The sequence below is a fragment of the Pygocentrus nattereri genome, chromosome 18 (genome assembly GCF_015220715.1).
Source record: "Pygocentrus nattereri isolate fPygNat1 chromosome 18, fPygNat1.pri, whole genome shotgun sequence".
Classification (NCBI taxonomy): Eukaryota; Metazoa; Chordata; class Actinopteri; order Characiformes; family Serrasalmidae; genus Pygocentrus; species Pygocentrus nattereri.
The window spans coordinates 39,220,987-39,247,672 of record NC_051228.1 but is presented as its reverse complement, the minus strand read 5'-3'; the positions used below and the strand labels follow the sequence as shown (position 1 = coordinate 39,247,672).

The 26,686-nt window shown below is 43.0% G+C and overlaps 3 protein-coding genes across 4 annotated transcripts; 1 reads left to right on the top strand and 2 right to left on the bottom strand.

Annotated features, from left to right (window-relative positions):
- Positions 1-1,168: 1,168 nt before the first annotated feature.
- Positions 1,169-7,968, bottom strand: tmem120a (transmembrane protein 120A). Its single transcript, XM_017722480.2, has 12 exons — positions 7,733-7,968; positions 6,986-7,104; positions 6,557-6,673; positions 6,234-6,293; positions 6,048-6,143; positions 5,825-5,914; positions 5,555-5,620; positions 4,672-4,733; positions 4,469-4,561; positions 2,979-3,043; positions 2,455-2,523; positions 1,169-1,562 (listed from the first exon to the last, which is right to left on the bottom strand). Exons 1-12 carry the CDS (start codon positions 7,808-7,810, stop codon positions 1,452-1,454), a joined length of 1,026 nt encoding a protein of 341 aa, XP_017577969.1. The 5' UTR covers positions 7,811-7,968; the 3' UTR covers positions 1,169-1,451.
- Positions 7,969-12,499: 4,531 nt separating this feature from the next.
- Positions 12,500-18,720, bottom strand: styxl1 (serine/threonine/tyrosine interacting-like 1). Of its 2 annotated transcripts, none has more exons than XM_037547361.1 (8): positions 18,686-18,720; positions 16,175-16,236; positions 15,980-16,079; positions 15,734-15,867; positions 14,608-14,753; positions 14,419-14,516; positions 14,217-14,329; positions 12,500-12,802 (listed from the first exon to the last, which is right to left on the bottom strand). In XM_037547361.1, the coding sequence occupies exons 1-8, from the start codon at positions 18,717-18,719 to the stop codon at positions 12,671-12,673; spliced, it is 819 nt and encodes a 272-aa protein (XP_037403258.1). In that variant the 5' UTR covers position 18,720; the 3' UTR covers positions 12,500-12,670. The 2 variants fall into 2 exon arrangements, with proteins under 2 accessions (XP_037403258.1, XP_037403257.1); XM_037547360.1 differs by lacking the exon at positions 18,686-18,720 and adding an exon at positions 18,000-18,319.
- prr11 (proline rich 11) lies at positions 18,490-26,293 on the top strand. The gene is made up of 10 exons (XM_017722478.2): positions 18,490-18,541; positions 18,763-18,863; positions 19,941-20,082; positions 20,174-20,293; positions 20,414-20,641; positions 21,626-21,712; positions 21,800-21,912; positions 23,530-23,589; positions 25,425-25,515; positions 25,609-26,293. Exons 1-10 carry the CDS (start codon positions 18,527-18,529, stop codon positions 25,630-25,632), a joined length of 981 nt encoding a protein of 326 aa, XP_017577967.2. The 5' UTR covers positions 18,490-18,526; the 3' UTR covers positions 25,633-26,293.
- Positions 26,294-26,686: the final 393 nt, after the last annotated feature.

Here is a 26,686-nt window from a genome sequence, read left to right as displayed (position 1 = left end):
AGCATTAAACTCTACAGGGATCTGGTTCCCATCACCGCCACTGTGATTTTTAATCTAATTTGATTAGGCATGAGGTCTGAAAAATGACCAGCGTTATCCTTTGTTATTAATAATGCACGCACAGGGTGTCAGAGTATTAATGCAGGTTGGTGCACACGGGGTAAATACGTTAAAACCCATTACATTCCAGTAGGCCCTACTTTCTACTACCCACTACTGCTGACTGGCTCAGTAAACCACATTGTGCCACAGTTAGGGGGGAAGTGACTGACCCCCTTATCAGTTTAATGGGTTTTCTCTCGGATATCAGTCAGAGAAAGCTTTCACAGGTGGCGCGTAACACGAGAAGACTTCCCCCTCCTTCTGCAAACAAAGCTGTCCCAATGCCCACACTGAGAGACACCCGGCAATGACAACGCAGAAGGCAACTGAGCGAGTCACCACCCTGATCTCGACATGACGGTGGTTAAAATACACCGGGAACCACAGACTGTAGTCCATCTGTTTCTCTGATACTCTGTTACCCTGTTCTTCAGTGGTCAGGACCCCCATGGACCCTCACAGAGCAGGTACTGTTTGGGTGGTGGGTCATTCTCAGCACTGCAGTAACACTGATGTGGTGGTGGTGTGTTAGTGTGTGTTGTGCTGGTCTGAGTGGATCAGACACAGCAGTGCTGCTGGAGTTTTTAAACACCTCAGTGTCGCTGCTGGACTGAGAATAGTCCACCAACCAAAAATATCCAGCCAGCAGCGTCCTGTGGGCAGCGTCCTGTGGGCAGCGTCCTGTGGGCAGGGTCCTGTGACCACTGATGAAGGACTAGAGGATGACCAACACAAACTGTGCAGCAGCAGATGAGCTGTCGTCTCTGACTTTACATCTACAAGGTGGACCGACGAGGTAGGAGTGTCTAATAGAGTGGACAGTGAGTGGACACAGTGTTTAAAAACTCCAGCAGCACTGCTGTCTGATCCACTCGCACCAGCGCAACACACACTAACACACCACCACCACCAGTGTTACTACAGTGCTGAGAATGACCCACCACCCAAACAGTACCTGCTCTGTGAGGGTCCATGGGGGTCCTGACCACTGAAGAACAGGGTAACAGAGTATCAGAGGAACAGTCCAGTACGTTCTGCAAAAGGACATATTATAAACCAACACTGCCACGTGGCCATGAGCTTCTTTATTTTGCCTCAGGGAGTGCAGCGATGTTCCAGCCTTGTGAACAACGTATGAAAAGCACATTAAATATTGGACCAAACGCATTTCATCCCTTTTCATGTGGACTGCAGATTTCTGCACATTCAATTCTTGAATAAAGTAAAAAAAAAAAAACAAACAAACAAACAAAAAAAAAGCACATACAGTAGATTGACAAGTCAACTTCACACAATAATAAAGACGGATACAAATAAGAGCTCCTGTGATTATATGGAGTGACTGACATTCATAAATCTTTTGCTTTGTCCTGATGTGTGTATTTGTGGTAAACTACACCCAGTGTGGTGAAGAAGTTCCCCATGAACAGCACTAGAAAGGTGGACGCGCACATGAGGACCTGCAGACAAGAAAAGCAACCATGATTAACCTTGCAGAGCTGTAATTTATCACAGTAAACAACTCACGACGCCAGTAAACGTAAATAAAACGGAACGCAATGATGTGCAAATCATTTCAACCCTAGATTTCACTGGAAATAATACAAAGACAACACATTAAATGTTGATTTGAATGTTTTTTGAAAAATATTTGCCCGTTTTGAATTTGATGGCAGCAACATGTTCCAAAAAAGTCGGGACGGTGGTCTGTTTACTGCCGTTTCATCACCTCTTCTTTAACAGCTCTGTCACTGTTTGGGAACTGAGGAGATGCTGCTGCAGCTCTGACAGTGAAATGTTTTCCCCCTTTTGCTTAACTTAGGATTTCAGTTGCTCAACATAATGTGCCAAATCTTATCAGTGGTGACCGGTCTGGACTGCAGGAGGGTCAGTTTAGCCCCCGGACTCTTTTAATACGGAGCAATGCTGCTGTAATACATGCAGAATGTGGTTTGACATCGTCTTGCTGAAATAATCAAGGCCTTCCCTGAAAAAGACGTCGTCTGGACGGCAGCAGATGTTGATAAAACATGTTTATATCATTCAGCTTTAATGGAGCCTTCGCAGATGAGCACGTCACCCAGGCCATGAGCACTAATGCCCCCTAAACCATCATGAATACTGGCTTTAGAACTGAGCTCTGATAACAAGCTGAGTGGTCTTCAGCCTGGAGGACACAGTGTCACAGAGTCCCAACTTTTTTGGAAATGGGGTTGCACTTCTACAGCTGGATGTGCTTTATGGACTGAGCCTAGACTACATTAACGGTCATTAATGTGCACAAGGTCAAGCAGTAAATAATCCAAACATTATCTGCTTCAAGAGATGTTGTGATCGTGTCCACTCACTCACCTGCCACTCTTTCCATTCCGGTAGTTGGGCCATTTGGAAAAGCGTGACTCCATTATAAAGCTGGAAAAACTGCAAGTGGAAATGATAGTTTTATTATTCCATCATAAAAACCAAAAGCCACATTTATCTCCCAACACAGGGACCGAGAGCAATGATCCATCACAACACCGCTCAACAAGCCCAATGCGAATGAGAGTCAGTTCAGAACAACGAGTAACTGTGCCAAGACTTGTCTTGAGCTACGTTCAACTACAGCCTGATACTTAGAAGTTCTAGACCCTCAACTGGGAATGCCAACTCAGGAAGATGGGAAGATGTTCTGAAGTCATGAGTTCAGCACATGCTCACACTGTCAGCTGTAATAAAGTACCACTTATCAACTTTTATATGAGACTATACAGAGATTGTCCTGAAAGAGGACCTGGATATTCTGTAATAAGTTGTAGATCAGTGGTGTCAGGCTCAACAGGCGTCTTCTTAATTATTAAACACAACAAGGAGCACAAACACACTGTGGTACTCACATGGCCGAGGAAAAGGAAAGGCAGCAGAAAGGTCAGGCCCCTCCACATCCAGGACTGAAAGCCCTCTGAGGACAAAGCATCGTCATATTCTCTTAGTACAAAAACTCAATACTTTTAAAAATGAAGTTACCACTAATGTTATATCAGAACATTTCAGTACAGCGGCATTTGTTGTGCTGTATGTTTTACAACATGTACGTTATGTTATGTTATGTTCTCCAGATTAAATCAAATCAAATCACGTTTATTGTCACATCACATTTGCACAGGTGGAAGGTGAGTGAACAGCTTGGGTTTGTAGTCTCCTTGTACAATTTAAATACAAAAAAAATTGTTTATAAGACAAAACATACATACATACATACATACATATATATATATATATATATATATATATATACACACACACACACAATTTACACTAGTATTGCACTATTTTATGTGCAGTAATAAGTTATGAAGCAATACTATGATGTAATGCACACTTCTGTATGTTCAGTTAGTGGGTCTGAGGTAGATAATAATTGCTATGTTTTTGTCTTGACTTAAGATCCGACAGCTAAAGATAAGATTCTTCACAAATTCGTATTACAGAAGCAAATCTGATCTTAATTTAAGAATCGTATCTTTTATCTTACAGCATCTTTTCTCAAGTTAGGAAATCTTAACTTTCTCGATTGAAGTTGACAATCAGCTGTCGTGTCTGTTGCCTAGCAACCGACCATACAGGCACAGCTGAAATGTAAACATGTAATCAAGTTAGCCAGTCAGACGGCTAACGTTAGCTACCGTTACTGATGTAAACAAGGTCAAATAAAACTAAAGCGTGATAAACCGCTCTTCAGTTTCAGTCTCCATTTCCCAAACGCTTTAGCTGAGTGCACTAACGTTCTTCCTCCTAATAAACAGACACGCGTTCAGCTCCGCCTCCTCATTATTTACCACCATCACTGTAACATTTCATCAACATTAACACAGGAAGGTGATCAGAGGCGCGGAGGAGGTCGAGTCGGCAGCGTCTGGGGTTTTAAACGCTGTTAATAAAAACTCAAAGCTCAGTTTTCAGTGTAGATGAATGAAGCGTCATTATGCTGGTTATAGTGAACTGAGCTGCTCATCACTGAGTAAAGCAGTAGAACCAGATGGTTAAACAGAAGTTCAGACGCTCTGGAGTTCATCTCAAAGTTAAGACAGTATTCAGGTTGTTTTGGGTTTAGGATGTTTCTGTAAAACCGTTACACGTTTCTCATCTGGAAATAAGATTATAGACTTAAGATCTGTTGTTCTGTAACGGCTTCAGTCCTAATTTCAGTCTTAACTGAAGTTGCCATGACAACAAAGCAGATCTCAGACTTAAGAGTTTCCTGTAATACGGCCCCTGGTACACAGGGGATAGAATATTGACATAGAAATCTTCCAGATTATACAAGATATGGACAGATATGGATGCAGGATCAGCCAAATGACTTGTGATAATAACTGTAGCTCACCAACTGTGAGGTCCATGTTGTGTCGCTCTCCCAGAGCACGAAGCCGGTATAGGCAGCCACTCTGGTAGTAGTATTGAAGAAACTGGACAAAATCTGCATGTTAGATAGAAGATGTTGAAAACATGCATTTTCACAAATACACTACAGTTATGTGGATATACGTAATAAACAACACAGTCTGGACTTAAACATAGTTCTATTACTTATATACAGGGAGTAGGATAGGAACTGGTTCCTAAACATCTGGTAGAGCTCTCCTTCGGGCCTAGAAGGCAGAGGAAAGCAACTGAAATAAGTGCTTTGTGATGTGCAAAACAAGCTGGTTTGGCTATTCTGACTAAAAGATCACGACTGACAATGTTACGATTCACTTCACAGCTTTTAAGTAAGGATTAGCGTGCTAATGGTCAACGGAAGGTTCCAGGGGCCGCAATACAGAAAACTCTTAAGTCTGAGATCTGCACTGTTGTCATGGCAACTTCCCCAGACGCCCCCAACTCGACCTCCACCGCCCCTCTGATCACCGTCCTGTGTTAATGTTGATGAAATATTACAGTGATGGTGGTGAATAATGAGGAGCTGAAGGTGTGTCTGTTTATTAGGAGGAGGAACGGTAGCACCCTCAGCTAAAGCGTTTGGGAAATGGAGACTGAAACTGAAGAGCGGTGAGTCTCTGATGAACAGCAGGGGGCGCACTCACAACATCATTAACTCTCAGTTTATGGCGCTTTAGTTTCATTTGACCTTGTTTACATCAGTAACGGTAGCTAACATTAGCTGTCTGACTGGCTAACCTGATTACGTGTTTACGTTACAGCTGTGCGCGTATGGTCGGTTGCTAGGCAACAGACACGACAAGACGATTATCGACTTCAATCGAGGACGTTTAGATGTCCTAATTTGAGATAAAATAAGATGCTGTAGGATGAGATAGGACTGTTAAATTAGACGAACGTGTGAAGAATCTTATCTGGACCTGTCGGATCTGAACTTAAGACAAAAAGATAAGAAGTTTCTGTAATACAGCCCCAGATATATGAGCGCGAGGCTTGAGTTTGGGTTGAGCAGAGACCCAAGCACTCTTACCAAGTCAGCATTACTCCAGAGAGGAAAGTTGAGACATAGTGTTGAAAGACCCACCAGCCCTTGATCCTGAAACAACACACAGTTGCATAGACAGCAGTGTACAGAGGTCAGTGCGGCGCTACCAGAACAGAAGCTGTGTTTGATCACCACTTTGCTCTTCAAAGGGGCAATTTTGCCTTTTTACATTACATTTGGTTCATAAAATTGAAGAAAAATATATTTTAAAGTAAAAAATGTCCAATTTACTGTGATTGACATTGTACCACTCACTTTGAGCCGTTATTAATGAGGATGCTCTCCCTTATCGTCAGGGTGCAGTAATACCAGACCAACAGGAAATTGAAAAGCGCGTCTACCACTCTGTCCAAGAGAAAACACACATTTCACCACGCAAAGAAAGCTCTGACTGCGCAAAGTAAGCAAGTAAAGATGACTAAAAAAAGACCATCGTACAAAAGTCTTTTAAACACACTGCACAACAGGTCGACCGTACCTATAAGTGACTATAAACCGGCACGTGAAGGAGAAAAGTAGAAGAATCACAGTCAGGTAGAGCTTAAACTTCTCATACTCGTCTTTATAGGCAAATCTGTAGGACGAAAAAAAAACGGTTGAACTGGATTCGTCCTTTGGGTCATTCATACAACCAAATCTGCAGGGCTTTTCATCAAATACTTACTTTGACTGTTTGTCAAGGAGTGTAACGTTCACATTTCCAAGGACAAGACTGAGGTATAACCTAGAACAAGGAGTTGGGAAAAGTAGCGCAAGTCAAAACCAAGTTCACACCATGAGCGAACAACGCTGCGGTTTCAAAACGCAGCGCCGGATCAGAAAATAAAGGCTAAAGTCGTTTGACATGCAAAAACCTACTTTGCATTGGCACGGCTGACAATGGGTCAACACTCGGGCTGCTGTGCTTGCTTAATTATGGTGAACAACGTGTACTGAAGGTGTGGTGGACATAAATAAACCCCCCCTTGAGAACCCAAACCGATTTACCCGTTCTTCTTTGGAAGAAAGGCCTCCATTTCAAAAAACACATTTGGCCTTTCTTTCATAGATTCCAGGATCCCATCTATTGCGCTTCCGTCCTCGGAGTTCCCCTTCTGTCTGCATCTGACACACAAACATCATAAACGTAAGGAAGCATGTATGCACTTGAGTTTACAGGGGTGTAAAATTCAGGTCCAGAAAGTAAAAATCCTTCCCAGGATTTTGTTCCAACAGCCTGGCTTCTCTCCTTAGATCAAACCCCTGGCAGAGCTGTCCAGGCAGTTGGAACAAAAACCTGGGAAGGATCTTTACTTTCTGAATCTGGACCTTTACACGGCTGGTCATATACAGGGACAAGCATTTGGCAGACCTTGAACTTTAAGCACTGCTGCTGGGCGAAATCAGCTGCTGCCAAAGCGAAATGCCAGGACTTACTGTTCAAGGGAATCCGAGAGCTCCTTTATCCTTTTCTTCTGGCGCGCAATAGAAGCCAAACAGCTGTCCTGCAGTTTCGAAACCTCCTCTAGCTTCTGTTTATAGAGACGGTGGGTTTCCTGAAAGGAGTGAAGAAGCAACGAGCAGCTATTATTAATAAATAAATCAAACAGTTGGTGGCGGAGGTGCTGATACTCTCCAGAGGCGTAGACTTCAGGTCCAGTACAAATCCAGGCCAGGATTTTGTTCCAACGGCGTTGTTTCACTAGATAGACCGCGCCACCAGCAGCGCTGTCTGGGCAGTTGGAACAAAAACCCGGGATGGACTTTTCACTTTGTGGACTCAGATAGCAGGCTAGCACGCAAGGATAACCCGCCAACAGGGATATGATTCCGATGACGAACAGATTATTTAAGACAAATACATGATTTTCTTTCTTTTTAACTTATTAGAATAATTCAAAAGATTCAAAAGAACCAAGCGAGTCCGACTTCTAACCGGCTAGCAAGGATAGCTAACCGGCTAACAGGGATGCCTTCAGAGATGATTCCGATGACGTACAGGTTATTTAAGCCGATTATATAATTAATATTTTGGCGGCATTTGAATAATTAAGGCCTCCTAAGATCCAAAAGAACCTAGTGAGGGCGCTCTTACCGGCTTGCCAGCTCTCAGACTGGTTAAAGCGCCGCTAGCCGGGTAGCGCTGTTCCCATTGTAGACGCGGTTAAAGCCCGAGCCGCTTACCTGGACCTGTTGATAGTCCTTTTCGAGATCCTCCCATTCCTGAAGACACTCGGACAAAGAGGTCGGGCTGAATAACATAGCGGTGAGGGTTCGTGACGGCAGAGGTCCAGCCAGCTGTCCACACTGCTGTTAGTCTGACAGGTTACTAACGGTCTGCTGCTTCTCCGCGGTCTGAGCTGCTGTGTGAGGAGCCCGGCCACAAAAACAGCCCTGCCGACCAGCAGAGGGCGCCCGCGAGCGAGCCCTCAATGAATGGGAGTGAATGGAACCGAACGGCTATAAACAGTTAAAACAGCCTATAATCACTCGCCCGGAACTTTCCTTTAATCTCAGACAGTAGAAGGACGAATCTCACTAAAAAAGCAAAGAAATCTCACTTAATAAGTTCACTTTTAACTGCAGTAAACGGGTTACGGGCAGCAGGAGGCGGGCTTTACTGCTGATTGATGGGCGAGCAGAGCAGCTGATTGGCTGTCCGCGCTCACTGACGTCATGAACGTGCACTTGGCGCCGTTTTAAACTCCTATAACTCGGGTTTAAAAGCTCTTTAAAATATAACAGGTGTTCTGATGGTTTCAGATACTCTCTGTTCAGGATAGAATTGAACTCTTTTACATTAAAAAGGTTTCGGCGTTTATAAACTATGATTTTGCTCGGACGCTCCATTTCAACCCGGTCATTTTGGACTCGCTCGGGAGCGCCCCCTAGCGTCTGAGAAACCCAGAAGGCGTTGCCGAGCGGCGGTTCTCCTCTCTGTGTTTTGACAGTCACGCGCTGTGCTGTCTGGAAGCCACGCAGAGACTGACGTCACACTCCCCGCCTTCCACACGTTTTTCCCTCAGGGAGTTTCCACAGAACATTATTTACATTCACCCACGTGTCAGTCTTTCCCATCATCAGCAGAACCCAGAACAAACACGCAGAACATTCCTCCAACACGCTACAGTAGAGTTTACACAGGATAAACCCCCCTACCTGCTACCACCACAGACAGTTTAGCCCCCACAAACCCCCTCTGGTTCATAACCTCTTATATCCCATCTCACACCACCAGGTAGAAGCTCTTCACTTTATTAGGTGGGTCATTTTCTACTGAAGCGTCCACTTTCCTGTCTCTCCATAGGAGTCTCTGGTGTTACTGACCGTCTCTGGTGTTCCACATAATAAAGGAAACACCAGAGACGTTTTTAATGATCAATGCATTTTACAGAACATCAAACCACACGCCGTCCATCAGGGAACGTCCACTAAAATACGGAATTTAATCCATTTGTGTTTCTATTTTTTCACAGTGACCTCAGAATAAAGTCGGTCACACCGGTGACGTCAGCTAGAAGCTTCATATGAGATCATGAGCTGAATGAGAAGATCTCTGAGAACTGAGAGACGCAGTGGACTCACCATGAGCTTTTCTCCATAGATCCTCAGACAACAGGTCAGAGGAGGTCGAGTGACGTCATCGGCGTGACTTTTATTTCAGAATAAGAGACGCAGTGACACCAGTGACTCGACTCCTGGGGTCTTTCATTCCATATTTATAATATTTATTTTCCGTTTGTTTTCTTTATGTCATTTCAATCATATACTCCACAGTCATGTAGAGATTATTGCAGTTAAAACAGCAGAAAATTTTTTTTTAATTTATTTTTTGTATTTTTTACTTCAAAATACAGCCTCAGCCTTCACACACGACTGTGAGGACGAGCTCTTCTGTGGTGACTGGAATTCTGTATAATTGATTAAAAACCTATATTGCTAAATTGAGGTGTATTTGTTAAAATAACTTATTGATTTATTTTGAAATATAAATAAATTGTAACCCCAACATGTTTTTCGAGTGTAATATATCTGTAAACGCCAGGGACACAGAAATGGACATTTCCATAGAATGACTCGGGGCCTTTGATCTACATTGTCTATTTTACCAGCTCTACGCAGCACCTGCACACATTTGCATATAATTACAGATTGTACAGTGGTGGCGTATCACGGTCAGCACCTTAGTGTCGCTGCTGGACTGAGAATAGTCCACCAACCAAAAATATCCAGCCGGCAGTGTCCTGTGGGCAGCGTCAGGGAACATCACTGAACCATAATCCACTGAAATGATCTGTTCTAAGCTGTACTGACTCCACACACCCCGCCTCGCCTCGCCTCGCCTCCAGGCTTTTACTCTACTGCTCTGTTTTAAAACATTCGGTTATGAAAAGGAACAAATACCAACTTTTCACCTGGAGAACCTGATTTAAGCTCCACAATCAGACCTTAAACCCACTGCTGGAGCTTTGAGGAACATTTACACTGTTGGTACCTCGATGAAGGAAAAACGGACCAGAACAGAACCTTCATTACTGACAGGGTAAGGGAAAGCAGAGGCCTACTAATGACTGATCTTAAGACTGGTTCAGTACTGTAGACTACTAATGACTGATCTTAAGACTGGTTCAGTACTGTAGACTACTAATGACTGATCATAAGACTGGTTCAGTACTGTAGACTACTAATGACTGATCTTAAGACTGGTTCAGTACTGTAGACCACTAATGACTGATCTTAAGACTGGTTCAGTACTGTAGACTACTAATGATGAGACATAAGACTGGTTCAGTACTGTAGACTACTAATGAGTGATCATAAGACTGGTTCAGTACTGTAGACTACTAATGACTGATCTTAAGACTGGTTCAGCACTGTAGACTACTAATGACTGATCTTAAGACTGGTTCAGTACTGTAGACTACTAATGATGAGACATAAGACTGGTTCAGCACTGTAGACTACTAATGACAGATCTTAAGACTCAGTACTGTAGACTACTAATGACGAGACATAAGACTGATTCAGTACTGTAGACCACTAATGACTTATCTTAAGACTGGATCAGTACTGTAGACTACTAATGACTGATCTTAAGACTGGTTCAGCTCTGTAGACTACTAATGATTGATCATAAGACTGATCCAGTACTGTAGACTACTAAAGACTGATCTTAAGACTGGTTCAGTACTGTAGACTACCAATGACTGATCTTAAGACTGGTTCGGTATTGTAGACTATTAAAGACTGGTCTTAAGACTGAACCAGTACTGTAGACTACTAAAGACTGATCTTAAGACTGGTTCAGTACTGTAGACTACTAAAGACTGATCTTAAGACTGATTCACCTTTTCCAAAAGCTTAAGTTTTTCCATGTTTTGTTTTTGCTGGTTACCTGTGATTATTCAGAGTTCACAAGAAACTTACAATGCACTGATCATGTTTCCTTTTTATTTTATGAATAATAAGAAAATAAGATCATATTGTAAGACAAATCATATGCTGTGAACTATATCACTGCTGTCGGAACAAAACCTCAAATCTCCAAAATTATAACTTTACAGGAAAAAACCTGCCTTACTTTTAATGGAAGTCAATGGAACCAGAATTTTTTAAAAGTAAATTTCGGCGGTTTCCTTTGGTCAGTCCATCATGAAATGAACAAACAATGTAAAGGTGTTTTTTCAAACTGTGGCAAAAACTGAAAAATATGCTAAAACTATCCACTGAACTATCCCCACAAACTGAAATGCGACTTCTATTCATTTCTATTTTATTCAAACGGTGGTCAGTTCCTGTTCTGAATCTTTTCGTCCTGTGGTCACATGACATAAAACATCTTAAGTCTCCTCTTTTCCTAAGATGAGCTGTGTACTTCAAGTGCGATCTCTGCAGGGAAACATTTAAAATGATGTGATTTTAAACCGTTTCTGATAACTGCAGGAATGAAATATTAATTAACAGCTTTAAATGTGTCTCGTAAGCATTTAACACACAGTCGCATGCAAGAGTTTCAACACTCCCAGTCGGACGACATGTTACGTTGATTTTAGGGTGAAAATAAGTCATCATTGGCATTTTTCTGCACATATATTGGAAAGTATATTGGAAACAAATGAAATATAAAATAAAAGTGATAATTTTTGCACAGGCTACACTTTATTTTTATTTATATTTATGTTAAATTCAGCAAATAAACAGTAATTGTGCATTAAAATGTGCAGACGTTTGTCTCTGTAGACGGTGCGTTAACTTATTTTCAAGTCATTTGACCAGGAGTGCCCACATTTTGTGTACGACTTATGTCTCATCATTAGTAGTCTACAGTACTGAATCAGTCTTAAGATCAGTCTTTAGTAGTCTACAGTACTGAATCAGTCTTATGATCAGTCTTTAGTAGTCTACAGTACTGGTTCAGTCTTATGATCAGTCATTAGTAGTCTACAGTGCTGATCCAGTCTTAAGATCAGTCATTAGTAGTCTACAGTACTGAATCAGTCTTATGATCAGTCTTTAGTAGTCTACAGTACTGGTTCAGTCTTATGATCAGTCATTAGTAGTCTACAGTGCTGATCCAGTCTTAAGATCAGTCATTAGTAGTTTACAGTACTGAATCAGTCTTATGATCAGTCTTTAGTAGTCTACAGTACTGGTTCAGTCTTATGATCAGTCATTAGTAGTCTACAGTACTGAATCAGTCTTATGATCAGTCTTTAGTAGTCTACAGTACTGAATCAGTCTTATGATCAGTCTTTAGTAGTCTACAGTACTGGTTCAGTCTTATGATCAGTCATTAGTAGTCTACAGTGCTGAACCAGTCTTAAGATCAGTCATTAGTAGTCTACAGTACTGGATCAGTCATATGATCAGTCATTAGTAGTCTACAGTACTGAATCAGTCTTAAGATCAGTCATTAGTAGTCTACAGTACTGGATCAGTCATATGATCAGTCATTAGTAGTCTACAGTACAGAGACATTTTTAGACGTTTTATAATCATAAATCTATTTAGAATCTTGAATCCAGACTTTTTAAAGTGGAAACCCTGATTTTATTCACTCTAACACAACACTAATTCATTCAGGACCTTTGAATACAGGCTCGAGTCAGAACAGCTGAAGACTCAGTAGTTGGGCTCTGAAACGTCCGTCACCGTCCTCCCCTGTACAGACAGCTCCCAGCTGGACAGCTGCTGCACAAATCCGCGATTGGGCCTCATGTTGGCTTTACACTTTCGGACGTGATCCCACGCCTCCTAATGAACCACAAGCCAAGAAAGTTCATGTCAGTCGTGTGTATTTTTGCTGATATGAGTTGTATATGTGTTCTACCAGCTTGGTGCCTTTGATGATTCATCTGAGATACATCAAAGACAACCGGTCTCACTTACTTTTAATTGACATACACTATCTGTGCAAAAGCATCCAAATACCCTGTCTAATTGGTGGCTACTTTGACCCCTCAATAGGCCAGGACCCTCCGGTGGGCCCTAAGTTTTAGAACACACTTCCATTTCCTAAAAACAGCTCCTTTAGTTTACACTGAAAAGTCCCTGTAGTTACTAAAAAATAAGCCTTATTATGTCATAACCCTTGTGTGGTGTGTTTGGTCTGCTGGACCCACCACATTATTGCTTTTTAAATCAATACAGCCATAACAATTCATGTAAAAATATCACAAGTGTCCAGTGTAGGGTTCTACTGTAGCAGCTGTAGCCAGTCAGCAGCCTGTCCATGTTGTCCACCCTCACACAGACACACACACACTAACAGCAAGCCATGTAGGAGGACAATAGAGTGGAGGACACAGCTCTGCCCTCTATGCTCTATGCTGGGAAAGCACTCTACACTAGATTCCTTGTGCAAGACTCCTAACACTGCCTCCTCCTACCTGTGCACAAATTATTAAAATTGTAAGTTGCTTTGGACAACAGCCTCTGCCAAAACACCATAAATGTATAGATTTCTGTTTCGTTTCTCTCACACATCATATTATAATTAAAAGTTGAATATTAACACAATCAATACAATTAATTAGATATGTTTTGCTGTTACTCTTAAGCAATTTAATAATTGTGTCAACCAATTGAACAATGAAAGGAGCCTCAGCGATCTATTATACAATGTTAGAAAACCCAGTAGCTCATAGAAAGCTCCAATTATGTGCACTGATATTTTAAAATCTAATATTTTGAAACATTTGTGAATAATATTGGACAGCCTTGCTGTAATATGAAGAAACATGCTTACTAAAACTGGAGGCAAGGTAAAAAAAACGACAAAAGTACATGAATTTGAGAAATTTCAATTGTTTTCTTAGTTACTAATGTTAAAGAATCAATACGTCAATCTATTTAATGTTAACAAAATTGGCTGGACAGACTCAAAGACAATACTTTTAAAAGATAACAAACAAAAAATTTAACAAAACATTTAAAGCAGGGCTGCCTGAAGTGGGACCTGCCAGGACGTTTCATCCAGTAAGAAAACTAACACATTGTTATGCTATAAACAACTTATTACACTGTTTTTTCCTTTTAAAATCATATTCTTGAATAATTTGGCAAATATCTTAAACAAAATATAGTGTAATATTTTACAGAACATGTTTCCTGCCCACCTGCCCTCTTTATCTGTGTAAAGGTGTGGCCACCCCTGATTAAGAGTTACCTTCAGTGTGTATTGTAGGTGGTGCATAAGGAAGGCCATGGCCATCGCACTGCAGCGGCTCACGCCGTGGGGTGAAAATATGAACGCAGCAGATCCAGCGTTAAGACAAGAGGCTGGAATGTAAAACACAGTTTACACCGTCTTTAAAATAATCTGAAGTGAATTCCGTGTGAACCACATGACAGTATCTCACTACACTTACCCAAGAAGACACAGACCCTCTCAAAGGAACCAGACAAATCAGCGTCCACAGAGTCCGCCACTCGGACATGCAGCACTGAGAAGCTTCCCTTCTCAGACCTAGTTTACAGAACATCTCACTGAAGGCCTGTTTCAGAGCCTGGGGTAACTCAATCAAACGGAAAGGAAAGGGAAGAGCACATGAACTCACACGAGACTGCTCTCCTCAGAGACATTGATCAGTGCCGTCAGCCTCAGGTCTCTGAGTATCTTCGGATTTGCCGCCTGCTTGAAATCGCCCATGTAGAGCTGGCCAGGCAAGATTTCCACTGGATAAGGCCTCAGGCTTTCCAGCTCCTGATATTAAATATATACACCGGTCAGGCGTAACATCAGACCACCTCCTCGTTTCTGCGCTCACTGTCCACTTTATCAGCTCCACTGACCGTATAGCTGCACTCTGTAGTTCTACAGTTACAGACTGGAGTCCATCTGTTTCTCTGATACTCTGTTACCCTGTTCTTCAGTGGTCAGGACCCCCATGGACCCTCACAGAGCAGGTACTGTTTGGGTGGTGGATCATTCTCAGCACTGCAGTAACACTGACGTGGTGGTGGTGTGTTAGTGTGTGTTGTGCTGGTATGAGTGGATCAGACACAGCAGTGCTGCTGGAGTTTTTAAACACTGTGTCCACTCACTGTCCACTCTATTAGACACTCCTACCTTGTCGTCCACCTTGTAGATGTAAAGTCAGAGACGACAGCTCATCTGCTGCTGCACAGTTTGTGTTGGTCATCCTCTTGTCCTTCATCAGTGGTCACTGGACGCTGTTGGCTGGATATTTTTGGTTGGTGGACTATTCTCAGTCCAGCAGCGACACTGAGGTGTTTAAAAACTCCAGCAGCACTGCTGTGTCTGATCCACTCAGACCAGCACAACACACACTAACACACCACCACCACCTCAGTGTTACTGCAGTGCTGAGAATGACCCACCACCCAAATAGTACCTGCTCTGTGAGGGTCCATGGGGGTCCTGACCACTGAAGAACAGGGTAACAGAGTATCAGAGAAACAGATGGACTACAGTCTGTAACTGTAGAACTACAGAGTGCAGCTATACGGTCAGTGGAGCTGATAGAGTGGACACATATACATAATACAGAATTCAGAATTATTGGCGTGAGCTAAAATCTATATTGAAAATAATATAAAAATAATATGTGATTTATTTTATATATAGATTTTACTGCACAAACTTTACATAAATAAAGCCTTTATGTATGTTGCACTGAATAATATAAATGAATAATAAAAAGCCAAATAAGGCGAGTTTACCCTGATAGTGTAAATCATTTTCTGTGTTCTGAAGAAAGGGTAGACTGCAGAAAACCTCTCATAGCCTCCAGTAAGAACCTGAACTGGGTAGCGACTCACTTTTTCCAGGCTTTCAGCACAGTCTATGGCTGGACCTGCGGAAGAACGCAACGTGTCTTCAGGCTTAGGTCGATAAACATGCAATAACCGTCCAATAAACCATTTGTATGTATATGATTAACAGGACAGTTAAGGAGCAGTACTGACCTGAATCTAGAAAGGAACTGGTACTGCTGTCATACACTGTGATGTATCTCATGCTCTCAATTTCCACATCAGGGGGGACGATAAATTTTCCTTTTGAATCCTGAATATAAACACGGTGCTTAAACAACATGCATGCGACGTTCACTCAGCGTGGCTTAAAAACGCCTTCACCCACATCTGAACTACAAAACCTACCCACTTGGCATTTCTTGCCGTAGCAATGTGACTGCAGTAATACGGTCCCTCGGCGCGGGCATCTGAATAAAGGCACCAAAAAACATAGTTTAGTTCATGCACATGAAATTTCTCTAGAATTTATTGTAAACAGAGTCATTGAAAGTGGTTTCACACAAGTCCAGGTGATGGGAACCGAACGTCCGAAGCATTTAATGCTTCTGAAAGCTTCCTCACAGGACATTTTACGTAAAAATAACAATGAACTGTTTTGTCTGAGGCAAAAAGGAAATTGAACGTTTTAGATTTACCATTAATTCACCATTACCAACATTAAATGTAAAGGCTCAGAGGGCATGTGTAGGATAACTGGCCGTGAGTAGCAGATAAAACGGCTGTATTGGCTTCGTAGACATCCTGACCCGGCGTTCCTGTCATCACGATGAATTTGTAAGATTCTCTGCGATTTACCGTTTCACATCACGCCCATCTGAATGGCCATATATGAACATATATCATAAAGGCTCAGGTTTATATTTCAAAATATATGTACATACAGCACGTTTAGCCCCCATTTACCCTGTTCTTCAGTGGTCAGGACCCCCATGGACCCTCACAGAGCAGGTACTGTTTGGGTGGTGGGTCATTCTCAGCACTGCAGTAACACTGACGTGGTGGTGGTGTGTTAATGTGTGTTGTGCTGGTGCGAGTGGATCAGACACAGCAGTGCTGCTGGAGGTTTTAAACACTGTCCACTCACTGTCCACTCTATTAGACACTCCTACCTTGTCGGTCCACCTTGTAGATGTAAAGTCAGAGACGACAGCTCATCTGCTGCTGCACAGTTTGTGTTGGTCATCCTCTAGTCCTTCATCAGTGGTCACAGGACGCTGCCCACAGGACGCTGCCCACAGGACGCTGCCCACAGGACGCTGTTGGCTGGATATTTTTGGTTGGTGGACTATTCTCAGTCCAGCAGTGACACTGAGGTGTTTAAAAACTCCAGCAGCACTGCTGTCTGATCCACTCGCACCAATGACCCACCACCCAAACAGTACCTGCTCTGTGAGGGTCCATGGGGGTCCTGACCACTGAAGAACAGGGTTAAAGGGAGTAACAAAGTATTATATTATTGAAATGTGCCAGGGAACAATGTCTTCATTCATTTAATGTTTTACTGTATAGCTTATAAGGTATTTACTAATATACCGTAATCAGATTACTGCTTCGCAATCAGCCAATGTACTCACTCACAACGTTCCCCGTCTGATCTCATGCATGCGCAGACTGAGAAATACGACAGAAATCAGAGTAAGAATTTACAGCGCTGAGAAATCTGATTACTGAGCTAGAATCCGGCCTCTTAATCAGATTTCTTGACCGGTGCACAGTGTTTATATGACCACTTGAATAATCGGATAACTGCAGAAATCCAGGTTAAAGTTGCACAAATCAGATTTTTTGCCCTAATGTGACTCAGATCTGGTGTTTTCAGGGCTGTGTGGACGCAAATCTGATCTTCTCAAATCCGACCTGACCCACTTTCATATGTGGCTCCTCCGTCTGGCTCTAATAATGAAGCTGAGAGCTGATCAGAGTTAGTGATCTTCTCAGAGAAGCTCGTTCTGCTCGTTAGTTTGTGCTGATGATGCAGTGATTCAGTCACGTGACGTCACTGAGTAGGAGGAGCTCATGAGGGTCAGTTCAGGCCAGTTCATCACATTAATGACCGATTAGAGTCACTGACCTAAACGAGTCAGAACCGTCCAGTCAGAGATCGGATCTGAGCAGCGAGGCTTGTAATGTGAACGCAGCTTTAGATATAAGGGAAATCAGATGTTCCTACCAATCAAGCAAAGATAGTTGGGCTCTGTGAGCCTGGAGTGGCGGTGGTGCTGACTGAGGATGTTGTAGAGCTCAGTGGGCTCACACAGAACCTTTCCCGCCATCAGCTGGATCGGAACCTCAGCGCAGTTAGCATAGCATAGCTAGCATAGCATAGCTAGCTAACGCGAAATAGCGCAGTGTTTCCCTATTTAGCGAATTTTAACAAATATTAAAATTGTTTCCGAATTTAAACCCCTAAATGCTTAATCTCCTTCTTTGCTGTGGAAATCCGACAGAAACGTTGTCGTCGGAGTATTTAAGTGGGTTTCTGTTGACAAGCGAAGCTGCTAGGGGACCGTGGTTTGCTTCGTTGCTACGGTAACCAATAAAAGACGGCTGATTGATGGAACCGCCCCCTTCTAGACGTCGGGGCTGCGATAACCAATCAGAGCGCGCTGCTCGCACATCTGTTCGCAGAGCGGCCGCTGATTGGCTGAGATAGAGTTAGGAAGCGTTTTTGAAAATCTGGTAGCAGCCGCCGCAGCAATGCCGGGGTTCGGGGTAGGTTCCGGTATTTATTGGCACCTAATGGAAATAAAAGCTGAAAGATTGTCCTTCGTTGTGTTTTTACAGATAAAATAGCCGTTGAAACGTCTTATTATGCTAAAATCGGTCTGTCTTGAAGACTGGCAGCCGGTCCGGTACCGTCAGTTCGGTGCTCCCGGTATCGGTTCGGCATCAGATCCGGGTTCGATGCTTGTTCTGTGTTTTCCTCTTCACAGCGACTCAGCAGAGTTTTCCACAAGCGCAGGAAAAAGTCTGCCAGCAGTCGACGGTGGGCCATAAGAACCAAGAAGCCGATGACGCCAGTGGGCCTGCAGAGGTGGGTAGAGCTTAAAGGGGAATTCCTCCGGTTTAGCGAAGTTTCTGTGTAATTCAGTCATGGGGATGTAAACAAAGTCTCCCAGTGTGTTTTGATGTGAGATAACTCATTGTAGAGAAACGTGCCAACTTAGATTTTTTACAGTGGAGGTGATGGGAACCAGGTGGCATGGTGGTGCAGTGTTGCCTCGCAGCAAGAAGGGCCTGGGTTCGATTCCCCGGCCGGGTAACCAGGATTCTTTCTGTGTGGGGTTTGCGTGTTCTCTGCTTGGGTTCATGACGGCTGGGATAGGCTCCAGCTCCCCCCTCCAGCCTCAGAAGGAGAAGCGGCTTAGAAGTGTGTGTGTGTGTGTGTGTGTGTGTGTGTGTGTGTGTGTGTGTGTGTGTGATAGGAACTGTGAGCCACTGTGAACGGGAAGTTTCTTAACTTCCTGCTCACTCAAACTCCTCTGAATTACTTTTTTACATCTTAACCATTTAATTAGGCAAACATTTTAAAAAATGTTAGAATTGCCCTTTAAAATCACCAAAATAAGGACTCGTTAATTCATGACTAGAATTAAAAGTAACCTAAAATCACATCCGGTGTGTCGTAAACAGAACTGAATTAAATTTCGACTCTAAGTCACTAGAACATAAACGTATCGGAGAGCTGTAATGTTTGAAGATGTCCAGAGCATTGAATTAATTGTTAATGTAAAATGAAATATTCACGTTTTACCCCGTCCCCCCGCCAGTTTTCTCCTTTCCCTGATCGTAAGTGGTTGGCCAGAACATGTTGAGGTTTGTTTCTTTAGTTCTGCAGTTGAGCTGTGAACCGAAACGCCTGTTATATTGACCTCATAGCACCGCTGCACAGCTAAAGTCTTGGCTGGTTGACTCCGTTTAAGGTTAATGAGTAACGTGTTTAAATAAATCCTCCTTTAATCGAAATGATTCCGCGTCTGTGACTGCGACCCAGTTTCAACCCAGTATCTCGCGCCGTTCCAGTCTTCCCTTCACTGTGTTCTGGTCTTTTTTGGGTCCATGCTGTGTCACAGTCCTCCGTGCTCTTTCCTCTTGTCTCTGTGTTTTATAGCGAACTGAACCCCGATGGCAAAACCGAGGTGGAGCCGGCTGTGGAGCCCCGGGATAAAGATGGTGTGACTTCTTCGAGAGCAGTGGTCCTTTTTCATGCAGTGGGAAGCGTTCTGCAGCGGTGCCAGCACGGACTTACTCAGGTAAGGGTCATCTAGCTTGTGCCAAGACACTGGAAGCAAAGAAGCTTCACATCAAATGATGTAAACAGTTTTTCCCTCTCTCCTCTCAAAGATCTGGACCGGATTTTGGAATGTGTTCCTTTTCTGGAGAGCTTACTCGCAGAGAGTAGAGCTCCTTCACCAGAAAGTGGAGGACCTTCAGAGGGAGCTTCATCTGCTGCAGGGCAATGTGGTGATTAGTGAAACTTTTGTCTGATTACAGAGTTTCTGTCTTAAATTGTGGTTCTGGTTACTGTAATGTGAAGCAGATGAGGTCAGACGGTCATTCGTTGTTGTGTGATGCCTTTTTAAGATCCATAAGGGGCCCAGAAGTTCTTGCTGCCATTGTGCACCACCACGTAGTGGACCCGTCCCGCAGCAGAATCTACAGAGCTCTGTTGATCCCCCAGCTGCTCTTCCTCCTCCTCCTCCTCCTCCTCCTCCACCACCTCCTCCTGCTCCTCCTCTACCTCCAGCCAAGAAGACTCCACAGAAACTCTCCTTAATTCCCAAAAGGAGAACAGTTCTCACTACGCTGCAGGTACTTTTTCAGTGGTTTGTGTGTTAAAATATCAGTGCAGTTACAGACTGGAGTCCATCTGTTTCTCTGATACTCTGTTACCCTGTTCTTCAGTGGTCAGGACCCCCATGGACCCTCACAGAGCAGGTACTGTTTGGGTGGTGGGTCATTCTCAGCACTGCAGTACCACTGATGTGGTGGTGTGTTAGTGTGTGTTGTGCTGGTCTGAGTGGATCAGACACAGCAGTGCTGCTGGAGTTTTTAAACACCTCAGTGTCGCTGCTGGACTGAGAACAGTCCACCAACCAAAAATATCCAGCCAACAGCGTCCTGTGGGCAGCGTCCTGTGACCCCTGATGAAGGACTAGAGGATGACCAACACAAACTGCAGCAGCAGATGAGCTGTCGTCTCTGACTTTACATCTACAAGGTGGACGACAAGGTAGGAGTGTGTAATAGAGTGGACAGTGAGTGGACACAGTGTTTAAAAACTCCAGCAGCACTGCTGTGTCTGATCCACTCATACCAGCACAACACACACTAACACACCACCACCACGTCAGTGTTACTGCAGTGCTGAGAATGACCCACCACCCAAACAGTACCTGCTCTGTGAGGGTCCATGGGGGTCCTGACCACTGAAGAACAGGGTAACAGAGTATCAGAGAAACAGATGGACTACAGTCTGTATCTGTAGAACTACAGAGTGCAGCTATACAGTAAGTGGAGCTGATAAAGTGGACAGTGAGCAGAGAAACGAGGAGGTGGTCAGTGTTACCTGATCGGTGCATCTTCATCAGTTTAATATTGATTTTGCATTTGGAGCCAGACCTTCTTTTTGAGCCTGCGCCTAAGAAGTGGTCTGAAAAACTCCCAAATCTGACGCGACACCTCTGACTTGCAGTGTTTAGGTTTATTCAGCAGAGGAATTCTAAGAACTGTTTTCTAGATGTAAAAGGTAATTGTTTGTATTGTGCTGAATGTTCCTGTCCACTTCCCATTTAGGATAAAATTGATGGACGTGTTGCTGTGACTCTCCAGGACCTGCAGGCTGTGCAGCTCAGAAAAGTAACCGTTACCCGTAAAGTTCGGGTAAATGAGCATTCCTTCCTTTATGTGTTGTGATTCTGTGCTACGCAGCGTGAGAGACAGACTGAGAGTGACGGCATGCGTTTGCAGGTGTCCCCTGATGGGAGAAAAGGGCCGCTGGTCACGCTAGCAGACCTGCAGAAAGTCCGATTGAAGCGCACTCAGTGCTGCCTCCCCTCGCCCCTGAGGCCTGGCCTCACCAAGTAAGTGTGCTATGTGTCTAAGCGCTGGCTCAGTCATCAGGAGATCCTGAGTTTGATCCCTGGTGATGCTGCAGCCGTCCGTAGCCGGGAGTCCAAGAGAGCACAACTGGCCTCGCTCTCTCTGGGTGGGTGGGATGGCCCCCGTCTCCCCCATCACTCCACGCAATGCAAGCCAGCGCAGGCGTCTGTTAGCTGACATAACAGATGTGGCGGTCGGCGCTTTCCTCCGAGCTCGTTCGGCTGCCCAATGACGTCGTGTGAGCGGCAGTTGGTAAAGAAGCAGTGGCTGGTTTCACTGGTCTCAGAGGAAGCCTGTGCTGCCTTCACCCTCCTAGCGTTGATGGTGTCGTAACTAATGAGTGGAATTGAAAACGACTAAATTGGGTAAAAAATGTTTTTAAATGATCATAATCAGATTTCTGTAGTTATCCGACAGAAACCCCATACTCCGATTTATAGATCTGATTAAGGAATCTGATCTCATTATCTGATTACTGTCTGACTCCTGTAGACCTGGAGTTTCCCCATTATCTGATTACTGTCTGACTCCTGTAGACCTGGAGTTTCCCCGTTATCTGATTACTGTCTGACTCATGTAGACCTGGAGTTTCCCCGTTATCTGATTACTGTCTGACTCCTGTAGACCTGGAGTTTCCCCATGATCTGATCACTGTCTGACTCCTGTAGACCTGGAGTTTCTCCATTATCTGATTACTGTCTGACTCCTGTAGACCTGGAGTTTCCCCGTTATCTGATTACTGTCTGACTCCTGTAGACCTGGAGTTTCCCCATTATCTGATTACTGTCTGACTCCTGTAGACCTGGAGTTTCCCCATTATCTGATTACTGTCTGACTCCTGTAGACCTGGAGTTTCCCCATTATCTGATTACTGTCTGACTCATGTAGACCTGGAGTTTCCCCATTATCTGATTACTGTCTGACTCCTGTAGACCTGGAGTTTCCCCATTATCTGATTACTGTCTGACTCCTGTAGACCTGGAGTTTCCCCATTATCTGATTACTGTCTGACTCCTGTAGACCTGGAGTTTCCTCATTATCTGATTACTGTCTGACTCCTGTAGACCTGGAGTTTCCCCATTATCTGATTACTGTCCGACTCCTGTAGACCTGGAGTTTCCCCATTATCTGATTACTGTCTGACTCCTGTAGACCTGGAGTTTCCCCATTATCTGATTACTGTCTGACTCCTGTAGACCTGGAGTTTCCTCATTATCTGATTACTGTCTGACTCCTGTAGACCTGGAGTTTCCCCATTATCTGATTACTGTCTGACTCCTGTAGACCTGGAGTTTCCCCATTATCTGATTACTGTCTGACTCCTGTAGACCTGGAGTTTCCCACCACTGGTTTTTGTGCCTGATCACCTTTATCCTATGATAAAACATTGTAATATAAATCATGTGTTTTGACCTTCAGTCACCAGGTCTCAACCCAGTTGTTGTTTTTTCTGTTAATTTGTCGCCCAACTGTAGAATTTTCTGCACAGCAAAAATGATTTGTAACAGGTAAAGTTCAGGTTTATCTGCTGTTATTGATTAATAATGAAGCAACTAATTGACCTGTGAGCTTTGTGTGCTTTTGTTCTTGCTATATAGGTCACCAATGAAAAGCCCCATGAAGCTACGGGTACCACTTAAAAAAGTCCACATTGACCGGTAATTAAATGTGCATTTGATTTCAAGTTAACTGTGAGCACCAACGACATACACACTTTCAAACGAAGACCTTTGAGAAATAAACACTGTATTTAATGATGTCATAATAATAATAATAATAAAATAACTATAATAGTAATAATACCATTACATGAATCTACATAACATCATTATGTGTATCATAATTACAACCCCATTTCCAAAGAAGTTGGGACACTTTAATAATATGCAAAATATAAACAAAAACAAAATGCAATGATGTGCAAATCATTTAAATTCTGGATTTCATTGAAAATATTACAAAGACAACAAATCAAATGTTGAAACCGTGAAATTTTATTTAGTTATTTATTTCTTTACATTGATTGTTTTGAATTTGATACCAGCCCATTCCAACAAAGTAACATGACTGGGTAACGTGATTGGGTAAGAGCTTCTCAGAGAGGCGGAGTCTTTCAGAAGTAAAGAGGAGGAGGGGTTTACTTCTACTCTCAACGCAAAACAGCAAAGAGCTTCTGCTTTCCATCGTCTACGGTGCAGAACATCATTAAAGACTCAGAGAATCTGGAGAAATCTCTGTCTGTGAGGGACGAGGCTGAACACCAGTATCTGCTGGCCGTGATCTTTGGGCCCTCAGGCAGCGCTGCATTAAAAACAGACATGATTCTGTAGTGGAAATCACTGCATGGGCTCAGAAACACTTCTGAAAACCACTGACTGTGAACACAGTTCATCACTGCATCCACAAACGCTGTTAAACTCTAAAACACAAAGAAGAACCCAAATATAAACAGGATCCAGAAACGCTGCCACCTTCTCTGGGCCAGAGCTCATTTAAAATGGACTGAGGGGAGGTGGAAAAGTGTCCGGCGTTCCGACGGATCAACATTTGAAATTCTTTAGGAAATCATGGACACTGTGTCCTCCAGGCTGAAGACCACTCAGCTTGTTATCAGTGCTCAGTTCTAAAGCCAGTATTCATGATGGTTTAGGGGGCATTAGTGCTCATGGCCTGGGTGACGTGCTCATCTGTGAAGGCCCCATTAAAGCTGAATGATATAAACATGTTTTATCAACATCTGCTGCCGTCCAGACGACGTCTTTTTCAGGGAAGGCCTTGATTATTTCAGCAAGACGATGTCAAACCACATTCTGCATGTATTACAGCAGCACTGCTCCGTATTAAGAGTCCGGGTGCTAAACTGACCTGCCTGCAGTCCAGACCGGTCACCACTGAGAACATCTGAAAAATACGACAAATGAGCTCCTGAAACTGACGAACAGCTGAAATCCTGAATCAAACTAGAACAGAAAACATTTCACTGTCAGAGCTGCAGCAGCGTCTCCTCAGTTCCCAAACACTGACAGAGCTGTTAAAGACGAGGTGATGGACTCCGTCCCGACTTTTTGAACAGACCCGTCCCAACTTTTTAGGAACATGTTGTTGGCATCAAATTCAAAATGGGCAAATATAAAAAAAAAACAATAAAATTTCTCAGTTTCAACATTTGATGTTTTCTTTGTAGCATTTTCCTTTAAAAATATGATTTACATGATCTGCACATCACTGCATCCTATTATACATTCTGCACAGCATCCCAACTTTTTTTGGAAATGGGATTAACTTGATCGCAGTAACTGTTTAATTAAATGCAGAATTTACATCAAAAAATGTTTTGGTTTTACTCCAAGTTGTTTTTTTGTCAAATCTCATTAAAGTAAAGTGATAGAAGTTGATAGGAGTCTCATTTTAACTGAGGAATAAAGTATTTTTAGTGCGTTGATTAGTTTCTAATTAATAGTGATGGTATAATTGTGTGGTTTTTGTTTCTCAGTACGCCTGGTGGCTCACCACAGTGCAATAAGGAGAATGTAGAGGATTTCTGCAGTAGTGCAATCGTGAAGCCAGCTGTCGTGAAGCCGCAGGTAAGCAGCGCTACTGAAAGCGAAATTAAAGTGTCCTCGCGGCGTCACGGCCGATTTCTGCCGTTATTAACTGCTTGTGTTTCATTTGTACAGATTGCTTTGCCTACAGCGTCCTGACCACTGAAGATTGTGACATCAGGAATGAGCCACTTTAATGTTTTGCCTTTGCCGTCATGCAGTATTGCACGTTCTTCTCTGGTTTGTCCTGCTTTGGTCTGTTAAATGACCCGTTTATTTTTCCAAGGCGCCTGTAGGATCCATGCGTTCTCCTTGAAACAGTATTAAACAAATAATCATATTTAATTACGTCTTCATGCTACAGTGTGAAGGTTGGACCAGGCACCAACGCATTCAGCCTATCAAGGGTCTCTTTAAGGAAAATGCACAGCTAAGCGAATGCATGTAGCCAAAGATGGGTGTCATTAAATAATGTATCATTCCTAACGTTTATATTGTCGTTCAACATTTCGCTGCTGTCAGAAGAAACTTTGTATTTTCAGTTTTTGACGTGATTTGAAAATGCCTGTTTTACTTTACATTGGGTGTAAGTTTCATGATGAATGGACTGAAAGAAACGGCCCAAAATGACTTGGAAAGACGTCCGGTTCCATTGACTTCCATTAAACGTAAAGTAGGTTTTTTACCTCTCCTGTAAAGTCACTAGTTTGGAGATACGAGGTTTTCTTCAGAGTGGTTGTCTTGTTTATGTATATGGACCTAAATGTGATGTTTTATTATACCACTGTAACATGTTTCACTAAACATATGAAATATTAAACCTGCCTGTTTTTTTGCTACAGAAGGTTTAAAACTGATCAGAAGAGGACGTTAGAAAGTTTCACACATAAAGCCAATCTGTACCTGTGTGCACAAGAATCATCATCCAGGAAGCTTATTATCCTTAATATATAAATAATCTCAGGTTTTATTAGGATTAAAATGTAAAGTTTTAGGAGTGGAGTTGTTTTTGGGTTTTTTTTTTTTTTGTACATTTGCATGACACGTCCTCCACGCATCGCTGCACATTATAATGCACAGCTATTGTTTAGTGGAGTTTAATATACTGGAAAACGTCTTCCCAATATGTTAAACTCAGCAAATAAATAGAATTAATTAATTATTATTGTATTATTAATTAGATAATTGCATTTGTACAAAACCAGTATAAAGC